The sequence below is a fragment of the Festucalex cinctus genome, chromosome 14, assembly GCF_051991245.1.
Source record: "Festucalex cinctus isolate MCC-2025b chromosome 14, RoL_Fcin_1.0, whole genome shotgun sequence".
NCBI lineage: Eukaryota > Metazoa > Chordata > Actinopteri > Syngnathiformes > Syngnathidae > Festucalex > Festucalex cinctus.
The window spans coordinates 6,785,608-6,809,047 of record NC_135424.1 but is presented as its reverse complement, the minus strand read 5'-3'; the positions used below and the strand labels follow the sequence as shown (position 1 = coordinate 6,809,047).

Genomic DNA, 23,440 nt, shown 5'->3' with positions numbered 1-23,440 from the left:
GTTTTGAAAAGAACCATTGACTTCTCTTTTCAAACAATATACTTAGGCAATATCACAGCTGACCTTCCAAACCGGGACAAATATTTGCTAAAGATAATAATGGCTGCCACAAAAAAGGCAGTAACTAGGAGATGGCTGCAATCTGATCCTCCAACGCAGACCGATTGGATAAAAATAAATAAATCAAAAAAATAAATTGTAATGTGAAATTGATGACCAAATGTATGTTGATTCTGTATTGTTATAATTGAAAAGTTTTAAAAATAAAATTCTAAAAAAAGAAAAAAAGAAAACAGCAACAACATCAAGTGCCGTTATCTGCTAGAACCCCCCAAAAAAAGATGTAGCTTCAACTTACAATGTCCTATTTTCCTCCCATCCAAGTGGTTGCCAGTCCAGAGAACTAAAGAGACAGAAACATAAAAGACAGAATTGGCCTTTTTTTTTTTTTTTCTTTTTAAATGAAGTGTTCTTCAGAAAGTGTTGACACACACAAACACGCATGCTCTTGCTCGACCGTCTCCCTGTTGCTACACCTGTTCAGGTCTCCACTGGGGACATGTTAATTCACAGGCATTAAAAAAGCCAATTGTTTGCACGTCCAATAATCTATTAGCCCTCGGGCAGCGTGTGTCCACATTGAGAAAATCCGGCTCGGACCGGTTTGCCTTGCGCTTAATCTTTGAATGTATCAGTGCGGCAAGTTGAGCTGAAATGCTGCGTAAATAATTGCCAATGTTTGACAGTTCAGCGTGGTCTAAAATAAATACAGTTGGGCATCAAACAAAAAAACAACAAAAAAAGTTTGATTGAACCGCAAGGCCCCGCCTGATGTACATCATAACAAGTCACTGGAGACGCCACTTAAACATACTCGGCCTGGCCGGCTGTCATAAACGCCATCTTCCACAAAAAAAAAAAAAAAAAACTACAGACAGACAGGAAGATGAGAGGGAATTCGAAAGAGGCCGCGCATCGGCTTTTCCTCACCTTCGTCTCGTTTCCTCTTCTCGCCGTTGGAGCGGGGGATTCCCAGGATGCCGTTGATGGAGTAGGATCCTACGGGATCGTTGGAGGCGCTGGTCACAGGTGGGGAGGCCGTGCTGGGCACTGATAGACAAAACAGGTTTAGTAAGGCTGTGTTGGGAACGCCTCCGATTCACTATATTGTGCATCAAATGCATACTATTGTAGTACTGATTTTTTTTTTTTTTTTTTGCCATTTCATTTTCATTTATTTCAGGCAACACAGTTGAACACAGGAACAACAATTCATATTGTCGTTGCATAAGATTAACAAAAAATGAGAGAAAAAGAGGAAAAAATGTATTTTTGCCTAAAAGGGAGTGGGGAGAAGAAAACTAGTACTCCATGTTTCATTTTGAGAAATATGATCAACAAATAGATGTACACCAAGAAGACAACTGCTCAGTAAGCTGCAGTAATATTTTTTCTGTAAATGATCATTTATAACTGCGAGAATTGTTATAATGTCTTAATTTGCAACATTTGTGTGCAGATATTTATAATAAAAATGAATAAAAAATGCTAAATAATACTGCGATTGGCTGGAAATCAGCTCAAGATGTACCCCGCCTACTGTCCGAAGCCAGCTGGGATAGGCTCCAGCACCCTTGTGAGGAGCAAGCGGTTAAGGAAATGGATGGATGGATGCTAAATAATAATAGTTATGACACTGATGCTCTTCATTAGCCCGTTGTGGTGTTTTGCATCGCATGTTAGCATTAAGCTAGCAGACCTCGCTAATGCAAAATGTTGTGCTTCTTTTTAATACATAATGTTAAATTCTCTTTGTTTTAGTTTTACGAAACTATATGATATACCACAATATAAAAATCTCTTAACAAGGGTTTTTATATCGTGGACTATACAACGTTTAAAACTGCTGGAAACTCAGAAATTGGATCTACCCACTAACTTGGGTCAATTTATACAAAATAACCCATTTTGCGGGGCGAAATTTTGTTAAGAAAAGTGTGTTGTAAATAACAACTAGGAAGTTGGGTCAAATTGAACCAAACTTTTGACCCAAATTGGGTTATTTTTGACCCAACAGTTTTAAGAATGGATTTAAAAGGCCTCTAAAAAAACAAATAAACATTTTTTTCAATGTTTTTATTTTTATTTTTATTTTTTTATATATATTTATTTTAACTCTTAATTTTTGGGGGCGAGCCAGCCCCAGTTTTTCTTGGAAAATGTTTATTGGTATAATTCCAATTTATTAAATATTTTTGGGGTAAACAAAATAATAATAATAATAAAAAAACTTGCAATGCAATTATAATGGCCGTCAATATATGTGGATTTTACTTTTCATTGGCCGGACCGGTCCCTATCCGCTGTGAATAGTGGGAATCCACTGTAGAGTGGATTTTTAATTTGAATATAATGCACACTTAAATTAACCACTAAAATATCCATTAATAATCCATAATGATAGGGAACAGAATGAATGAATGATTCTGAACACAGTGTTTTTATCGAAGTAGACTACATATGTAGCTAGTTCATTTAACTCATTCACTCGCAGCCATTTTCACAGAAGCAATCCCGATCGCTCCCGGCTGTTTTACTGGATTTTGACTGATTTTGCAAGGCCCACGGAATATTGTGTTCTATTGCTATAAAAGCATGGAACCTATCAAAAGAAAGATTAAAGTCTCTTCTTTCATCAGGAAAAAAAAAGTATGTTTCTATCTGTTTCCGTTTTGCAGCAATTAGCATTAGAAGAGAGCTAGGTTTCATCAGTTTTCACAAATCTATTCAAAATTGTAAGTAATTGAGCTTTTTTTCTACATGGCCCTGGTTGATCGCCTTTGCTCTGCTGCCACCTGCTGGCCGTTTGTGTAATAACTACCATTTCTGCAACCGTTCTTTGCAGTTGAGAGGCTGCATCAAAGCCTTCTGTATGCTCTAGCATTTAAAAAACAAAAACAAAAAAACAACGTATAAATACGTCTTTGGGACACTTAGAACATTAAAAAAACGTATTTATACGTTATTGGGAGTAAATGAGTTAATTCCATGAAAAATCCCTATTCAGTGATAAGGATTTTTTTTTTATACAGTGGACTATATGATATAGTTCATTAAAAAGTAAACAGTGTTTTGGGACGATCACGAATGAATGAATGATCCCAGCACAGTGTCAGTGTGAATATTAACCATGCTTTTCTGCTCATTCCACATAAAGTCCCAACTCTCACCTATGGTGTGTCCCGGCGTGGAGAGCGGCGTGACGGAACCGTCGGGGGACGGGTGAAACTGCTGCTGGACTTTGGTGCGGATAATCCTGGTAAAGTGAACAACGCACACACACATATTCAAGATCAATCAATGGCGCCTCCCGAGCGTGCAGATTTTCACAGCAGGCCCGGGCCGCCCCGGGACGCTTTAAACACAGCTCATCATGTCCACTTAGGCCCCCCCGTGCATGCGAAAGCGCGCCGCGGTCCGTCCGAGGGCCCCGCTCGTGTCCTCCCCATTCCGACATCCCAAATAGGCAATCTCTGGGTTTTAGGGCCAATCTCTGGGTTTGTGAGCGAAGCTTCGAAAGGGAGCTGCCCCCTCTCGAGAACGTGCTTTCAATCTAGCCGGATTCTGAGCTTGGAAATATGATGAAGTCCGTCCCCGCGCACACCCGGCGGGACGATGCGATGTGGCGGGAAAGTCTTCATTGCACTTTGGTCTGAATGATCTTGCAAACAAAGCATGAAATCACATCAATTCACCTCAATGATCAGCTTCACTGACTCTACCTGGCCAACTCTAATAATCTCCCTCCCCCCGACTGACTCTTTTCCTCTCTCCCACCCACATCCATTTCTCTCATATCTACCCGCGAGAGCAAGGGTGTCCAATCTGCGGCCGAGGAAACAATTTGCGGCCCACCGACTTGTTAAAATTCACAATCGACGCAGTGTGAGTTGATTGCCTGCATTTCGCGAGTTTTAAATAATTAAGTTAATATTTTGTCAAACATGAGTTTCATAACATCATTTTTCATGTACAATTAACACCTTTAAAAACACATTTTGCAATTTGTTGTCGATTGAAAATGACATCACTATTAATGGCGCCGATAACAACCAATCGCGGCTTAGCACAGCTCACGATAGACCAAATATTAAACTTGTTACTGCTTAAAAAGACTAAATTAGTAAAGTATTCCTTTTAGGTAAAAAAAAGAAAAATCTTAAAAGGCGACGAATCCATAAATCTAAAAACAATTGGCACTAAAATGCCTTAAATCAATCTTTCGAAAGTCTTTAAAAAAAAAAAAAAAAAAAAGTTTACCTATGTTGATTGTATGATTGCAAAATAGTACAAAATCTCGAAAATAAATTAACCAATAATAAATGTAATAAATCATAAATTTACCAAATGAAATTGCGCAATCAACATCAGCAGAACAGTCAGGACTCTTAAAATTGACTTTCTTTTATGTACTTTTTGACAACATGAGATATTGGGAACATTGGGAAGCTGGTCTTAAAATTGATTTTTTTAAAAAGTTTCAAAAACTCTTGAATTTAAATTGTTGTGTCGGAATCCTGCGCCTACTCTACTCTCTTTGGCAAGGCGGGAAAGAACATTTGTTCACTAAAATAGTCACAAAATTCCTATTCATAATGGATAAAGTTACAGCTGTAACTTTCTTCTATGTGTCATTGCTGATTGTTGTCGTTTTGGTTCCGAATGTGGAGATGGGATTCTGATATTTCGGTCTATTCTTGTGGGATCCCGAAAATCCAGACAATCTGTGAATTTTTGCTTTATCACCAGGTTGTTATTATGAAAGAAAAATATATATATAAGGTCCAGAAAATGACTATTTTGTTGATTTGGACAGATGTGAAGCTATCAAAATTTGACAGCTTGGTTTGCAGCTTTTGTAAGCATATCACTGGCCAGTCGACATTTTGCAAGACTGGCAAGATGTATTTATTTATTTATTTTTTAATCACTGAGCGTAAGTCAGCTCCAGTTTGAGAAGCTTACTTGCCATGGCAAGTTTTTTTTTTTTTTTAGTCAGAATCTGTTCTTGACGAACCACACGGCAGAATCCCCGATGAAAACGCCGAACTTCTCGAGCAGGCATTTGCGCGGAGAGTTACACTGGAAGACGATGTCAACAAAATTAGTATTCAGCACCCGATTCAGATTGTTAGTAAGCGTCACGAATACGACCAAATCCGCTCACTTGAGCGTTTGTTGATGTTTTCTTCCTCTGGATAAACTTTCCATAACTTTGCACAACTGCCTTCTCTGGAAGTTCCGCTTTTCGGCTTTTCACTGAGAGTTCGTATTTTTTGCGAAACTTGCCGTTGGAAAAGCATAAATTTGACTTGATGTCAGAACAGTGCGATGACCGTAAATCTTTTCAAGCTGCCGCCGAATTGCAGTTAGCTGCAGAAAAACTGCTGGGCAGCAATTTTACGACACTTTGTTTGACCTCACGTCTGTCCAAATGATACCGACAATGATGTAGAAAAAGGAATTGTAACTATTGGAGCACCCTGTAGATTACTTGACATATTTTAATCAACACTGATGGATTTATTTTAGCGCATTAAATGAATAAGAGAATAACTGTACCTCTCAGTTCCGTCTGTTTCTCGCTCACCTCTCTGCTATTTTTTCTCTCTCTTGTCGTCCTGCGAGGCCACGCCGACGATTCGCCCGGCTTTCATACAAGCCTTAATACGAGGATCGCTGTAATTCTTTTTAGGCAAACACACATTTACGCTGGGATTTGCACAAGCTCTTTTGTCAACGCCGATCGCATTACACCGCACCGTGACCGCGATAATCTTCTGATTGACACGCGGGCACGAGATCGTTGAATAACAGTCGGCGGCGGGAATCCCGCGCCCAGGCCCGACAGGTGTGACAAAAGAGAATTACGGGGGGGGGTCCGGCCAGCGAGGGGTTAACATCCTCAGGAGGAAAAAAAAAAAAAAATGTACACTCTTTTCATGTGTCTCATGTGTCCTCCACAAAAGGCCCCGCAGCCTCCTCCAGAAAACACACATCAATATTTTATTTGAATTTCTAACATCTCACCACAACGGTTATCTGACCGCATGGCTCGGGGGAGACTCATAAATTCAAGGACTTTGTTTTCCACTCCATGTTGTCGCTATTGAATAAGCAATTCGGGAAAGGGGCGAATTAACGACTTTTGTGTTCGGGGCTGGTGTGGAAAGAGGGAAAATCCCCAGAAGAAATATTAAAATGGGGATCAATAGGACTGAAAGTTGCTTTTTTTTTTTTTTAAGGAGCACGTGGCTTTTGCGGGCTAACAGAATGCAACACGGCCCCGGTTGTCATCTTTAATAATTCACGGCGGGAAAATGTGTTTAAAGGCGGGATGTCCTCTTTAGTCAGGAGAGCAGAGGTCAGCCCCCTTCAACCGCAAGGACCACCGACTCTCTGCTGCCTCCTTTGCACACTCGCTAAAACAACAACCCACTTCTTCTTTTTTTTTTTTTTACATCAGCAGCTATTATGAGAGATTGTTGGCAAGTTAGAAAAACATACTGTCAATTATTAACACTCATAGTCGAGGCTATTTTAGCAGCTGCAAGCAACAGGTCGCACGCACGCACGCACGCACGTCAAGAACTGCAAAGCTAACCAAACGTTTCATGTGGCTCGTCGTGGATGTTGAAAAGTTGAATACAAAAGTAAATATGGCCCACATATGCTCAGTATACAAATATAGAATATAGTCACTAGATATCAAAATAGATATACTGTAATGAAGGGAAAAGCTTCAAAATTTCTCTCTCTCTCTCTCTCTGGTCTTCTACCTTTAGTTGTCCGTGTTGTGAGACTCTCCTCAGCTCATTAAAATGTAATGCCGATGACCAGCTCTCTGGAACAGTGGCTCCTAACCAAAGTTAAACTCTCCTCCAAGGGCACTTTTTTCCTCTTCCTATCACCGCCACTAACGTCATCACGCTCGCTCTTCAGGCACTTTAGCCCATTTATGGTCGCAATGGGAATTATTTAAAGCCGCATCATTCAAATAGATATTTTTTTTTTTTAAATAAAATATCATTGAATAAGTATAGCATTTCTTTACATTAATAAGAAATAAAATAATAAGGAATGGTAGGAATAAAATCATTTTCAGCTACATTAAATAAATGTAATCTATAAAATATTAGAATTATACTATTATAGCAATAATTAAAATGTAAATTTGTCATATAAATAAGTTTAAAGATATTGATGTCCTACTACTATACTACTACTACTAAATAATAATAATAATAATAATAATAATAATAATTTACTGCAAAAAATAGTTGAAGCTACCTCAAATGCATATGCACTGTATCATAAAAGTGTTACAATTATGTGTAATTTATATTTAAAAAAAAAAAAAAACTTATTTCATTATACCAACAATAATCCTCATAAACCATGTGGTCACAATACAAGCTATATGCTACGTTTTGCCAAATTAACATATGGTTTAACCTATAATAACTATTTTATAGGATACATAATATAGGAATGATGACCAATTCATGGCAAGACCATATAAGGTTATGTAAATAATGTTTATTTAAAAATATTATAGACAGACATTTTATAGTAATACTAATAAGACTATAAACATAATTTTGGAAGGAATAGCAACTATTACATAAGATCAATATATTCCATATAAAACTACAGATAATTCATAGGTAACAAATATGATCTAATAATAGGAAACCTCATTTATGATGGGGAAAAAAAAAATCTATTTTTGTTTACACAACATTTCTAAAAACGTGTCTTTCCAATAATAATAATAATCACATTGCTCATTCCATTATGACAATAATGGCGTCTAAAGGAGGCAAATGTGGTCCAATAGAGAGACGACGTGCCGACCACGTGACATGTCCCGGTGCACTCCGCCTATTCAAGCGTTTTGTGGGGCATTTCCCGCCGCCTGCAGACCTGCTTACAGGCTATCGATCGGCTTTGATCGAGACAGATGTGGGGGGGGTTCTCTCTCTCTCTCTCTCCAGACTCCATATTTGGAAGCATAATAATAATAACAATCAACGTTGAACTTCTTACCTGTTGATGGAGGACACGCTGGGCACGGTGTCGTTGTCGCAAACGCCCTCGGCCAGTAGCCGGTCCCGGATCTCCCAGGCGAACATGGTCGGGTTCTGCCGCTTGTACTCCGCAATCTTATCCACCACTTTCGGGGTCGCCACCTTCGGTTTGGACCCCCCGATCACGCCCGGTTTAATACTGCCCGTCTCGTAGTACCTGCACACAGCGCACGTTTAATGTCGTCAACGATCCAGTGCAGGCAGCGTTTTTTATTTTTTATTTTTTTAATACATTAGTGCGTGGATTTACAATAAAAAAAATAAATACATAAAATAATTCAGTTTTATATGGCGCTGAGTGGGAGTGGGTTTAATTAAGTGTGCATGCATGACATGCCACCATATTATTATTATTATTCCTATTTTAAAAAAAAGAAAAAAAAAGATATAAAATAATAAAAAGCAATGTTTCTGACAAACATTCAGTGTGTGTGAATTGAAATACCTCTGAAATGCCTTCTGATAGCTGGGAAAAAATATATTTCAAAATATTACCTCACGTGCTCACGTGTGTTTAGAATTTGACAGAAAAGCAGGCGTTTACCAAAAAAAAAAAAAAAAAAAAAAGTCTTAATTTCCCATTTCGAAAAGCTTTGTGAGTAAAAAAAAAATATCAGTGTGCAAGCAAAAATAATAATAATAAAAGCTGCCTTCTATATATCATAATATGGCTGAGGATGGAATGGAGCTGCAAGATGCAAGATTGATGTTTGGACACGTCGCGCGTGGCTCCTTTTTTTTTTTTTTTTTTTTTTTTTACCTGCCGAGGATTTTGCTGACGCAGCCGTGACTGACCCGCAGCTGTCTGGAGATGTCACACGGCCGGACCCCTTGATGCGCCAGCTCCACGATCCTCTGCCGGACCACGTCCGGGAGGGGTCTGCCGTTGACGAACACCCCGCCGAGCTGGTTCACGCCGCCGTGCCCTGCGTGGGATACAACAGCGGCACCGAGGGGGGAGCATAACATTACATACCTGAAGATAGATCGCGCACCTGAGTTCGTTTCGCACGCTTCGCTGTTTATGCGTAAAAAAAAAATGCGTGCGTAAAAGTAAGTCCACATTGTAGTAATATTTTCCAAGATCAGATGGTGCAACACATGTCAGCGTATTACGTTTCGACCTGTTTAATTTTCCCTGCACGATTATGGTAAATAATTAAAATGACCTTTGATAACTCATATTACAAACGCGGATAAATAATTGACGCGCAGGCCAGGGGCTTCTCTGTTTTTTTTTCTTTAATATCCCGTGAAATGTTTTTCTTTTTTTTCTAGCACAGGAATTGGAAATTGTTTGGCAGCATTTACACACAAGGTGCTCCATAATGTGATGTCACAGGTAATAAAAGCTTTGTATTCAAATGCTGCAGTTAAAAAAATAAAATAAAATAAAATCAAGAAACAAAAGAGCCTTATTTATTTAGATATTTTTAAAGTGGAATTTGTATCTTGGTGCTCAAGAAAGAATTTGTATATAGAAAACGTGAGTATTCTTATTTTTTTTTGAGGGATTCAAATCACACTAAAAGGCAGTTTTGAAAAAGTACAATTATTAAATAAAATAAAAAATGAAATAATCCCCTTTTAAATACCAAGCAAAATGAATTATGCTATACATTTTTATAATTTTGTCAATAAATTGTTTTGACTGTTTTTCCTTCTCTGCACATATTTCTTATAAGAACGGCAGAATCTTGACTTTTGTCAATTCGCACACAATATATAATAATAATAATAATAATAATAAATATTTTTTAATTACACAGACTCTAAAAGAAACCTCAAAACATCTTACACTTAGTGTTTTTTTGTTTTTGTTTGTTTTTTTCTCCCCAGGCAAACCGAACGCGATCCCTTTCCAAATGATCCCGATACGTTTTTTTTTTTTTGCGGTATTTTGCGATATTTTCAAAAGACTCACGGTGCATGGCGGAGAAGGGGTCTGCCTTGCAGTGAATATCCATGGGATAGCAGAGCAAAGAAAGGTAATCGACTGAGGTCGCCGTCTCGCCTCGATGGTGCAGCAGCCGTCAAAGGGGAGAAAAAAAAAAACACGCCAAACAAACAGTCCGCCGGGCGGATTTAAAGTCCGCGTGGGCTGCTGAACTTCTCCGCTTCTTCTCAGAAAGGAAAGAAATCGTCCGTGGAAAAGAAGAAGAAGAAGAAGAAGAAAAAAAACAGAATAAGGGGTATGGGTTATTGATGGTGGGGGTCTGTCAGGTGCAGAGCATGACCCGGGCGTGCGGCTGCGGCATTTGGAGAAGTGGACTTTCCGCGCGGGTCCGACGAGCAGCCGAGAAATCCTTACGCGGCGGCGGCGGCGTCAGCGGCGGCGGCGTGCTGGGGTCCCCCCGGTGGCTGGAGCGGAGGAAGAAACACGGCCAAAAAAAAAAAGGAAAAAAAAGAAATACAAGGGGGTGGGCGAGGGGGAGGGTGGGGAGGGGGGCGGAGATGACAACAAGCGGGTCCCCCTCTCCTCCGGAATGGACCGTGCCTGCCTGCCTGCCTGCTTGCTTGAGCTTTGGGCTGAGAATGAAGCCACACTCGCTTGTGTGTCTGTTTCTAAAAGTCCCACAGACACACTCCCCTCCTTCACCCCCCCCCCCTCCTCCTCTTCCTCCTCCTTCTTCTTCTTCTATCACTCCATCCCACAGATCCCCTCCGCATAGAGATGGATGACTTGTCAGACAAAGGCAATAGATTCCAACACTTTGTGATTCGCCCACGCAAAAGAGAGAAGGGGCGGGAAAGAAAAAAAAAAAAAAAAGAAAAAAAAAGATGCAAGCTCAAACGAGAGCATCCGACAGTCAGGAAGAGGAGGGAGACGGAATGGCAAATGATGAGACTTTTTGAAGAAGGAATTAAAAGGCTGTTTTTGATGTTTCAAGTGCTGCTTTCGCAACACAACCTGCACTAGTAGGAAATTACACTTGTCGAACAATTAGGGGGGGAATAAAAGACAAAACCAAAAAAAAAAAAAAAAAAACCAACCCAAAAAAAAAAAGAAAATAGTTTTCCTTTTTTTTTTATTTTATTTTTTTTAATATTCTTCAGTGCAGATTGGTACCATTTTTTTTCAATCAAGGGCCTCTATATGGTAACTTGTATTTAAAAAAAAAATACTATACATGCAAAATGTAATGTAATAACAAAAGTGTTTCAGCTGTTTCATTGGGTACCGTTTTCCTATCAGGGACATGCATGTATTAAATGAAAAAAAAAAAATTTAATCGGACCAAGTGTCCTTTACTTTTTGATTATTTTTATTTGAAAATATGTATTTGTGATATGTAATCAATGTGAGTACACTGATAAAAAAAATAGGTTGTTGACTGTGACATCTTATGAAAAAAAAAAAGTACATTTATTCGGACCGTTAGTGACTCTTGTGCTTGTATTAATAAATACAAATGTTACTCATAACATACAATTGATGTGAGCAAAAAATAAATAAATAATAATAATACATAAATAAAAATCCCCAAAATGTCCCATATACAAAAAATATACATAACAGGACCAAATATGGCACTTGACTTGTATTAAAAAAATAAAATAAAAATAAATAAATCTATATATATACAAATCAATAAGTAAATAAATAAATAAATAATAATTCAATTCAATTATGGGTCCAAAAAACTCAAAACTGTAGGCCAGTGGCTCTTTGACGACTTGTATACTGAAACATACATCACTCATAATTTTGGCATGAGATCTGCTTAAAAGTCCACATGAATAATTTGTCAAGAAAGAAAGAAAGAAAAAGAAAATCATATCACCCCCTCCAATTAAATTCTGTACTTCATTATGTGTCCAGGTGATTGCACAGAGAAGCTTTTAACTGTCAGGTGCAGTATAACATCCAACAAAATGGATGAAAAAGTAATGGGCCCAACAGTGACACTTGCGGTACACTTTTTTTGATGACGTGAAAGTAATTGGCGTGTTCATCCTTTTTATATTCTTAAAAAAAAAAAAAAAAAATCAATCAATGGCACTTCTTCTACATTCGAGAACAATTTATTTGTTTTAGGAAGCAAACAAAAAAAAAGATCCAAGATTTTTATTTTCATTTAAAAATAATTTTTACATGTTTTGTGTTCTTCATTATGTTAACTTTATTCTACAAGGGCCACCAATTAGATAGGAAAAACGACAATGCAACAAATGTGTGTTATGAGAGCATTGTGACTCGTTTGGGGGAAAAAAAAGAAAAAAAAAGAAAAGAAATAAAAATGGCCCTAAATCAAACTCTTGGCTTTCACAGCAGCCTGCAGTGAGTCATTCTCATCGTCTTCATCATCATCTTCATCATCATCATCCACTCACGCGAGGCGCTCTGTAGATGGCGCTCACACAGCAGCTTTCCGCTCCGCATGCATTCAGCCGTTCAGGCGACTCACTTGCGTTCTCGGCCGGGTCAAAGTTCGCGAGGAAACCTACTGTAGCTGGAATAAAAACAACCCCCACATCCCCCCCATTCTACCCCTTTGCTTAATCTCTTCCGCTAGGTCTCAATCCGTCAGGACAACAAAGGGTTTTAAAAAAAAAAAAAAAAAAAAAAGGAGAGAGAGAAAGGGGGAGGGGGTGCATACGTCACGTCATATGGCACGTGATCGGCCTTGTACACAATATTTTAGAGCAGTTTTGTTGAATTTGGATCGTGTTTGAATTGTGACTTAATAAACAAATCAGATCTCATTCAATGCAATACGCAGTTAAACAGTAACACTTAATGACAAATATTATTTGACATAATTGTCCATTTGTATTTGAACGGTACTTATATAAATAATAGGAAATCAATTCGATTAACTTTAAAAGAATGAAACAGCTTCAACTTGCATTATTATTCGTGTTTTTGCTATTACTGTACATATAGTTTTTATTTTAATGCATTTAATATGTAGTTTATTTGCATTATCTTAAATCATAGTTTGGTAAGATTAATAGTCAAGATTTTTTGAGACAAATATTTTGATTTATCAACGAAACAATTTGTAAGAATGTGTTTATACAATAACAGTTATTTTTTAAACAATAGTAATGTGTCACTAATAATGCAGCAGCTGTACTATGAACTTATTATTATTATTATTATTATATGTACAATTACGAATAATACATTTTTAGTGGTTTATTTGTTCGCTTATTGAATATATTTCATACATAATTTCATTTATGTGCTTGTCACTAAATAATGCATCTTCAAGATAAAGATAGTAATATTTTTCATAATACAGATATATAGATATGTCTGGCAATAGTTATACTGTAGTTTGTTATAATTGATAATGCAAATAATTCAACAGTATTTATTAATAAAAACAAAAACAAATGGGGTTTGGATAATGATAACATAAAAATAATAATTTCATTTAGTTTCTTCTATTTTGGGGTTTGAAGGTGGTGTTGGGGGTGTTAGCAGCTTCTGGTACAATATGTAGCACCATGGGCTGTAATTTCACACGTCACTGCACTTTTGCCCTAAAGCTGCTCGCCCCCCAAACACACGCGCACGCACGCACGACACCCCCAATGTGCCCCCCCCCCCCCCTCACCCCCCTCCCTGCAACCAATCCCTGACTTTTTCTGCCAGGCCACCAACCAACCCAACCCAAAACAAACTTGGCGATCAATTAACAAATCACAACCGTGTTTTTTTTTTTTAAATCTAAATTTCGATTTAAAAAAAAACAAAAAACAAAAAAAAAAACATGCACAATGAATGCCCCCCCCCCCCTTTCTATATCGATTTGTGATGCGAATAAGAGAAGAGAAAACACGTGCTCAGTTTTTAAAAAGCTGCGACGCACATTTCAACTCATTCGATGTTTATGTATTTATTTATTTATTTTTTTATGCCATTTATTTATTTTTATCTCCATGTCGTTATACGAGCTGTTCACATCCACGGAGCAAACTTCACGCGCGGGCCAAAACATGACGCACACCTGCAACCAAGTATTGATTGATTATCCTGAGAGGTGTTCCTAATATTTTGTCCTGATGTCAGTATAAGTTTGTGTGTCAAAGTTCAAATCAACTGCTGAATCCCCCCCCCCAAAAAAGGCCGCAAACAACAACACAAACGCCTCACGTGATGCATGCCGTTGCCTTTCGATTTGAGTCCTCGACGGCAGTGCTGATTGATTTTGCACTTGCTTTTAATTTTGGTGTAATTAATGACATCATTGCGCATTGATTTTCCCATCCTCACCCCCCCCACACACAACGAGGATTGTGAGATATGTTTTTCCAGTTAAACCATATCAGTAAAATCATAATTCATTTATTATTATTATTATTATTATTATTATTATTGTTGTTGTTGTTATTATTATTATTTACATCGAATTTCACGACGTCACATTTACAGTTAGTCTTTTTTTTTTTTTAATAGAGTAAAAGTTATCATCCCCAAAATAGAATGCATGCCATAAATATCTGTAATTTGCTATGAAACGCATGTGCGCAAGTAAGACGAGTGTGACGGAAGAGGCGAGGCGGCGTTTCCTACCTGATCGAGCGGCAGAGCGAGGCGCGGTTCTCCCCTTGTCTAATGGTGCGTCTCCCCCGATGCAGCCCACTACGTCTGGCCGGCCTCCCGCGCGCCCTCCCCGGCATGGGCGTCATGCTTCTCCTCGCCGGGTTGTCTGGAGCTTTTTTTTTTTTTTTTTTTTGACCGCTCATCCACAACTAAACGGTTTAGGCACACACATAAAAAAAAAAAAAAAAAAAAGAGGAAACAAGTCTGACCCAGTGATTTTTATTTAATTATTTATTTTTAAGTTTGGACAAAAATTACAGCAGTTTTTTTTTTTTTTAAATACTTCTTTTTTACTTTGTATGTGACACAAGACTATCACCAATCACATAACCCCATATGAATATTTGATGTTGAAGTGTCAGAAATACACAACAGGCCATCCGTGATATCAAACTATCAATGACATGGTAAATAATGTCCTTTATGAGACTCTCACAATCATTAATTTCTGAGCTAACGTGTGATGTAGCCATAAAAGTGGGATGCTCTTTTTCACTCGTGTGCCTCAGAGATGCTGAGACCAAACTTTGTGTGCGTGCGTGTGTGTTTAACAGTGTGAAAGGGGGTGGGTGCCAGGGAGGGGCAGAAAATAGTTCCAGGCAGAAGATAAACCTCAGTAACTGGAACATTAACAGATGAGTAACCAGTAAAAATGCAATATTACAATGTCCACAAGAACGGCGGAGCGTGCGAAGGCCGTATAATACAACATTAAAAGATGATAGCTTCTCTATCGGCTATTTAACAAACATTTTGTGTTAAAAGATTCTTTATAATGCTTGAAGTTCAGCAGTGGCAATAAGACCGCCACTGGACCAAAGACTCCAAATGGATACGGTGGCAAACTTTATACCTAAAATACTCCTACACTTGCTTATGCTGTGCTTAAAAAGTCGATTGCGCAGTACTTTTGAGGTATTTTTTTTTTTGACATCAAATCTTTATGGCACGTGAACATTATTATTCATTGGAACAATTCAAGTGGATCGTTGGGAGAGAATGTTTCATTTCAGAGGGAAAAAAAAATGTCTGCAGTGCAAAAAAATAGTGGGAGAAAAAAGTTGAAACACAAGTAGATAATTATTAGTATCATCATGCTTTCTCCTCTTCTCCGCTCCACTGGGATCACTTTTTTTTTCTTCATAACGAGCCAACAATTTAATTGCGACTCACTTCCGGGATTAAGTTGAAAATGGAACAGGCCATTGCATGAGAAGGGAGGTGTGATAGATGCTAAATTTTGATGTTTTTTTTTTTTTTTATGCACATGAATGAAGACTCAAACAAGAATGTAGTGTTGCCTTTGTTTTTGCATTTGTTTTTTGAGCAACTCAAAAGACTCAAATCTCAAATCAGGATTTCCCATTGAAATGAATGGAAATGTCATTAATCCGTTCTAGCCTTTCCTCTGCACAAAAAAATATTTTTTTTTAAGTAAAAAATAGTGCTTAATAATAGGGGTGTGCCAAAAAATTGATTATTAAAAGAATCGAGATTTTCATTTATTAATCGAATCGAAATTAATATGCAAAAATTTATTTTATTTAAATTAGAAATGAAGAAGAAGGGAAAAAGGCAGTTGTAGCCCACATGCTGGTTCTGTGGGGAAAAAAGGCACTTACAATACAAAATTAATAAATGTTTAAACAAAACAAAGACACTTTATTGTCTCTATTTGTCAGTTTGTCTTGCAAAGCAGACTGGAGTAGATCATGACAATATTGTGCATATCTGTACATTGAAGCAGAAACCATTTGTCAATTAAAATAATTTCGAATCGAAAATCGTTTGAATCGAGAATCGATTCTGAATCGAATCGTAGACCCAAAAATTGTAATCGAATCGAATCGTGAGATAATCAAAGATTCCCAGCCCTATTTAATAACATTCCATTTACCAGTAAACAAATGTGGCCATCTGAGGCCGTATATTAAACAAACCTACAAACATAGAGAGCGCCAAAACTCCTCAGTAAGCTGCATCCTCCTCCCATTGGCGTCACTCTGGGGGTCTACAGGAACATCCGAAAGGGAGGAACCCAAATGGAGGGGCTTAAATGCCCATAAAGCTGCGTGGGCTGCCTGTAATGGAACCTAAGCTCTTCTCTGAGCCACTGAGCACTTTTCCCTTTTTTTTCTTTCCACCTTTTGTTTTGTTTTTTTAAATGGCTTTTGACCAGTCAGTAAGAGCAGCCCATTGACAACGATGAGGAAAAATGATTTTTGCTCGGACAGGCAGGAGAGGGAAGTTTGTGGCGGTGTAGTCTTATTGGCGTCAACTCTGTCCGGAGCCTGAGGGGCCAAAAACGTGCGTGTCTGTCGGAGAGGTCAGACAAATGTTGACCAACCTGCAAACAATCACTTCCTATCTCATCTCACCTGCATTTACACCTTCCTCCTCCTCCTCCTCCTCCTCCTCCTCCTCTTCTTCTTCCTCCTCTTATATGGTGTCACACTCACTCGTAGCCTGAACTTTAAAAATAAGTCCCGATCGGGTACCAAAATGGCCCACAGATGACTGTTTAATGCAACAAATCATGAAAAAAAAAAAATATATATATATATTAATAATAAATATAAAAATAATATAAAATAAAATAAGTAATAAACACAAAAATAGTATAAATAATTAAAATAATCCAAAAAATAATGCAACAACATAAAAATGAAAAAGAAGCTGAAATGTCACAACTCCTCAGAAAAGTGTAGTAAAATGTGTTTTGTTTTTTGCAGAGGATAAAGAATATATGTCTTTGAGTACTCTTTTTGTTGTCCGTGTTTGTGTGTTGCTCCTTATTTTTTGTTCAAATATCTGTTGCTAAAAAGGTTTTGACCCCACCACATAAATGCTAATAGTTCTTAGCATTAGCATTAAGATTCAATTTTCAACTTCCAACCATTTTCACTGAAGCCTTTGCTCCTGGCTGTTTTCCTGGATTTTTGACTGATTTTGAAATATCCACAGAATATTGTGTTCTATTGCTATAAAAACATGGAATTTAACAAAAGAAAGATTTGAGTCTCTTCTTTCATCAGGAAAAAAAAAGTATATTTCTATCTGTTTTCGTTTTGCAGCAATTAGCATTAGAATATAGCCAAGTTCAATTATTAGTCACAAATCTGCTTAGAACTGTGGGGAAATTAGCTTGTTTTAACATGGCCCTGGTTGATCTCTTGTACTTTGCTGCCACCTACTGGCCGTTTTTGTAAAACTACCATTGCTTCAATTGTTCCCTGCAGTAGAGAGGCTGCATCAAAGCCTTCTGTATGATCTAGCATAAAAAAACGTATAAATACGTCTTTGGGACACTTAAAACATTTAAAATAGAACATATTTATACGTTTTTTGGAGCAAAAGAGTTAAGTATGTGAATGAATCATTACAGAAAACGTTAAGAATCACTTTTTATGAGATTTTTGGAGGCTTCTAAAAAAAATTGTTGACAAAAGTTTCTCACAGGCTGCCGGAAAAGCGGGCATATGCTTCCCGCTCGATTCCCGTGACGCTTTGTCGCAAATACAGCCTGCATCATCATCATCACCACCATCATCATCATCATAATTTTCTCCTCTTGCCAGCTTTTCATATTTAAAAGCCAGCCAGGGTTTAATTACCAAATGATGACGGTGTCATATGGAAGCGCGCTCGCCTCTTTTCCGCATTCTGACATTTGCGAGCGACACCTTTTCTGCCCGCAAACATTCGCAGGCCGTGCGCAAATGTCGGCATGAGGGAACGCGCAGTAAAACATCTGTAATTTGTAATTCCCGCCTCCTCGATGGCTGCTCACGGATTAAAGATTCACGTCCTATTGTCTTGACAGATGGGAGTGAGAGGGGTAAGGAGGAGACGGATGGGGGGGGGGGCGCTCATGCGTGCGCACCCCATTTCCGTTTGGGCATGAGCAGCACACTTGGGCTAATTACAGTGAGAAATAAATAAATTAAACAATTATTCAACTTAAAAAAAAAAGGTTAGCCTAATAGCATATTGCCTCATTTTTAACTTACTGTTGTAATATCAATAAGAAATACCAATGCCCTTGATTTAAAAGTGTTTTTCACGTCATGATAATCCGCAAAGGTTAAATTGAGGTAACGAGATTCTTTTTAGCTGTTGAATTTGTTGCGTTTGTTTCTTCTATTCTGAAAAATGTTGAGAAAAAAAAAGAATTCTCAAAGTGTGGTACTAGTCCCACTATACAAAGGCTCCCTCCAGTGGTATGCGAAAGTATCGCTGAATCAAAAATGTAATTAAAATGACATTTGAAACATGCACTTCAATTATTATTATTTTTTTTTTTAGGTATTACTTGATGGAAAAAAGTTTGACCCAATTATGGTGTTAAACTGACAATTTGTTCTTTAAACCATTTTTGTCACCTTGTTTCAGGCATTTTTTCAGTTATGCGACATCATCATCCTGTTGACTTGACATTGCATTTGAAATTTTGCTTACATGCATAAATGATTTTATTTTTTTTTTTCTGTTGCACTTTTTTTGGTGTGTCAAACATACGGGCCGTGGGCCGGATCAGGCCCACAAAGGGGTTTGATCCGGCCCGCGAGATGACTTTGTAAAGTTAAAAAAAAAATTGTAATGTCCAATTAATCAGCCAGCCACAATCAAATATATAAATTTGTAATTTCAAAATGTTCAAAATTTCAAAAATGTTTTTTTTTTAAATCATAGACCAACATAAACGTGTTAAATACAAGACAAATTCAATTACTGCTAACACAAATACATATGACAGGGATTAACGTCCTTATAACTTCATTAACTGTGCCACACAATGCATTCTGGGAACTATATCTATGCAAAACAGGTAGATTTAACACGTCCGGAACTCATACAGGCAAAGTGTTGCCGCGTTTCATTTGCATTCGTCTTATTTTTTTAAACAACAGATTACAGTTGAGCTTCGTAATTTAGCGATGGCCCAAAAATCTCAAAAATCTGCATATAATTGAACTGAAAAATTCACCTATTCGTTGTTTTTATGTTAAGGCTGAAGCCTTAATATAAAAAGTATTGCTTTGGTGTAATCTTGATGCCAAGAAAAAAAAGAAAAGAAAAAAAAATAGGAATTGAAGGGATGAGATTAACTTACTCAGTCTGCCATTTTAGCCAATTATTTTTAAGTTATATACCATTATTTTGCCGATTCGGCACATTTAGTCATATATTTTACTCCATGCGGCCCCTGAGCTAATATGAGTTTGACACCCCTGGTATACATGTTTAATCCTGTGTATCGTTATATATATATATATATATATATATATATATATATTTTTTTTTATTTTTTATTTTTTTTTTTGAAAATTGGCCAAAAATTGTCATCAAAATGTGGATCCATTTTTAAAAAAAATATTTTATTTATTTTTTACATGGTTAGCATTGGTATACAGGACTTTTATTTATTTTTATTTTTTATTTTTTTTCTAAATATACAATAAATCTTTGTGAGTGTAGGGTTGTCCTCGTCGTAGTGCAGTAGGACACTTTTTGACATTTAACTGCACCGATGACTTAATTGTACATATCTCATTTGAAATCACTGATTTTTAGCTATTATTGGTGGATTTTAAAGTGATTATTATTTTTTTCTACATGGACTGTTGTCGACTCACAAAAAATAAATATAGAAATAAAGAAATTTGGGATGTAAACATGCAAACATGTTTAGCTAGTTTTTGTTAGCCTAGCACTGCTAGTTAGAACGCATTGTAATATCTCCACTAGTGGTCAAGAATAGACACAAATCACAGATACTACAGTGTACTAAAAAAAAAATTTGAATTTGCGCATTTCTTTGTGAAAATTGTCATCTGGCCGTTTAAGAGGTCAGCAGCGAAGGAAGAGACGTTGTGTCAAATTTCTTCGTCGTCTGTGTGGTCTACATTGAGAAGGTTGTGTGTGCGCTCGTGTGTGTGTGTGTTGTAATCAGTGGAGTGAAGCAGACCACCTGAGAGTTGTTTTTGGGCATTAGTGTGTGTTCGCTCTCTTTTTTTTTCGATGCGTGCGTGTGTGACATCTGACACTGGGCACCCGAAGGCGGCTCGCTCTCGCTCTCGCTCTCGCTCGCTCTCCAAGCTGCATGAAAGGGAAGGCCGATGAATTAAAGCCTCTCTTCAATAAAACATCAGAGTCTTTCAAGTAACACACGCTTGAGATGGCCCAGTAATTGACTTTTGGACTTTTAGGATTTACATGAAGCCTCCAAAAGCAGCTTACCTGTGCAGCGATGCCCCTTGAGTCCACATTTATTCCCCCTGCTAACGTGGATTTCCATAAACTCATGCAACATATTTTTACCCCCCCCCCTCCGCCCCCGCCTTCTTCTTGGTCGCTGATAAATGCAAAACTAGCCACTGTAGATAATTTGAGGGATTTATTTGGAGTGCTGAGATTTATTTATCTTGAATAAGAAATCTGGGCCGAATAAATCTTAATCCATGTGGCAGTGTTTTAGTCCACGCCGCCTGCAGATTTGACTCAATAATGCCTCTTTTCTCACATTTGCATTTAAGGAGTTCCCAATTTTGCTCTTAATCTACTCGAACTGATTCTCTACTTACAGTAAACTCAATTTAATGCCTTCCATATGATTTCTTTTCCCATTATTCATCCTTATTTTATTTTTTATTTTATTTTTTTTAATCATGAAAATCCCCTTTTTTTGGATGATCTTTCGGGACATTTAAAGAAGAAAAGCATGATGCGTTAAACTTATAAGAACACAAACACGCTCATGTTGTAAAGTGGATGTAAACAGCAGTCAAATCATATTCAGGGCCGACGAGGGTTTTTACTTTATTACTTTTCGAGTTGATATACATGTTGAAATGATAGTTTTTGCTATGTTTAAGTACAATACATTTGCATTTAATGTCGTTGAATCGTTTTTCGTGAACATTATTTACGTGCATTTTTTTTTATATGCATTATTATATAGTGCTGTCACTATCAAATATTTCAAGAATCTATTATATTCTATAGATTAAAGTGTATTACAAAAGCATTTTTCCCTGATTACTGTTTATTAAACTCTTTGACCTCCAAAAACGTTTATTGGCGTATGCTAAAATCCTAATTAATGCCGCCATAAACGTTAGTTGATGTTTACTAAGATTTTTCTTTCTTTCTTTTTTCTTTTTTTTTTTTTTTAATCAATGGGCAGTGCAACTTTTAAGTGGAGCGCTGCCTGGTCAATGGGTCGTGGAATCCCAAAACACCCACTAACTATGGCCAGCAGATGGCAGCATTGTATCTCTTTTCAATGGGCTGACGGTTTAATCGAAATGACAATGAAACATGACGAAGCTGATGAACTACATTTTCAACGATGACGTGATTGATCAAAGTCTTTGACACTTTAAATCTAATTCACAGTGTCACTAAAACAAAAAATATTAGTGTCAAAGTCAATGTTGTGCAAAAAAACGTATCATCACAAAAAGCTTGTTTTCTCTATTTATTTTTTCTATTTTCGCTTATGTCACTCAAATGACCTATTTTCAAATGTTGATTACTAAAGAACGAAATAAGGTAGAAACTTTTTTATGGTTATGTAGTCGTAGCGCACAATATTTTGTTTGCCTTGAAAGACGAGTGAAAATGCTCAAAATCAGCTGTCACTGTCGGGGTTGTTTTTTGGATAATGTTTGGAAGTCAAAGAGTTAACCAGTGGTTGGTGTTTATTTTGTACTTCATATAAGTATGATTAAAAAAAAAAAAAGGGGGGCTGGTTATTGATGTTTCGTCGATTACTAAAATAGTTGTCGACTAATTTGATAATGAATGAATGAAAAAATTATTCGGTTCATTGGCAAATTAAAACAAATTCAACATGGTCAAAAAATAAAAAAAAATAAAAAAATCCATACATAAATATACAACCGAAGGGTGTAAGCAAAAGATTTTAAATTTTTGTGACATACCTAATTGATTACTTGTTGATGAATCAATTAATTTTGACAGCTCTACTGTCAAGTGATACATTTTAATTGCACAATTTTCTGTAATTAATCGCGATTAATCACGATTAATGGCATTTTTCTGCTACTTTTTTTTCTTCAAAGCTTGGAACGGATATATTTAGAACAGTCGTTGATTCTAAATATACTTTCTATTTGATGATTTCATATTAAGTCCAAGATTTTACACAAGTAAATATCCGTGTGTTGTTTTAGCGAAAATTATGCTTTTACAATATATTTTCAAGAACGATATTTAACTTTTCCTGTTGCGGGTCAACCATCAATTTTGTAAATTTCATTTCAAGTTTCCAACTTTTCTCCAAGTTTTTTTTTTTTTAAATTCAAAGTGGTACTTTGTGTAAAAAAAAAAAAAAAAAAGAAAAAAAAATACAACTGAAAAGTTCTACCATGTAAACATCTGAAATAATCTTTTCATGGAAGATGGTTTGAGTTGAGGTAAGAGTCTCGCTCCTCGGAGTGACGGGACATTGCCTCGTCCCACTTTTGCACACAATAAACTCTTTAACAAGACGGGCCAAGTAACACCGAAGGAAGATCTATGGGAGGGGGCAGAGGAGCTTGGCAGATTGAATTAATTACCGCGTATTAAAATGTTTGTTTACAGAAGTGAGCGGCTGCAAGAGGTCCGTTGTTAATTAATTTAAGGCGGCGTACTTCCCGCCAGCCTCGGCGATGTGTCACAAGCCGCACCAGCTAACTCCCCTTGGCAGCCACTCGCCGTCTCATTG

General features: G+C 37.2%; 2 protein-coding genes across 3 annotated transcripts in view; one reads left to right on the top strand and one right to left on the bottom strand.

Moving 5' to 3' along the window:
• The window catches only part of pax2a (paired box 2a), a 41,616-nt gene extending 30,931 nt beyond the window's left edge, over positions 1-10,685 (bottom strand). The window contains exons 1-6 of the mRNA XM_077496337.1: positions 10,075-10,685; positions 8,911-9,076; positions 8,110-8,307; positions 3,231-3,316; positions 991-1,110; positions 359-403 (exon numbers count right to left, since the gene is read on the bottom strand). Of these exons, the coding sequence (XP_077352463.1) occupies positions 359-403; positions 991-1,110; positions 3,231-3,316; positions 8,110-8,307; positions 8,911-9,076; positions 10,075-10,117 (658 nt within the window). The 5' untranslated portion in view covers positions 10,118-10,685. The remainder of the gene's footprint in view (positions 1-358; positions 404-990; positions 1,111-3,230; positions 3,317-8,109; positions 8,308-8,910; positions 9,077-10,074) is intronic.
• Positions 1-23,440, top strand: part of cdhr1a (cadherin-related family member 1a) — a 271,515-nt gene that overhangs the window by 91,156 nt on the left and 156,919 nt on the right. For both annotated transcript variants that reach the window (XM_077496326.1, XM_077496324.1), the window contains exon 5: positions 3,218-3,319. The gene's annotated coding sequence lies outside the window, so the exon portion shown is untranslated. The remainder of the gene's footprint in view (positions 1-3,217; positions 3,320-23,440) is intronic.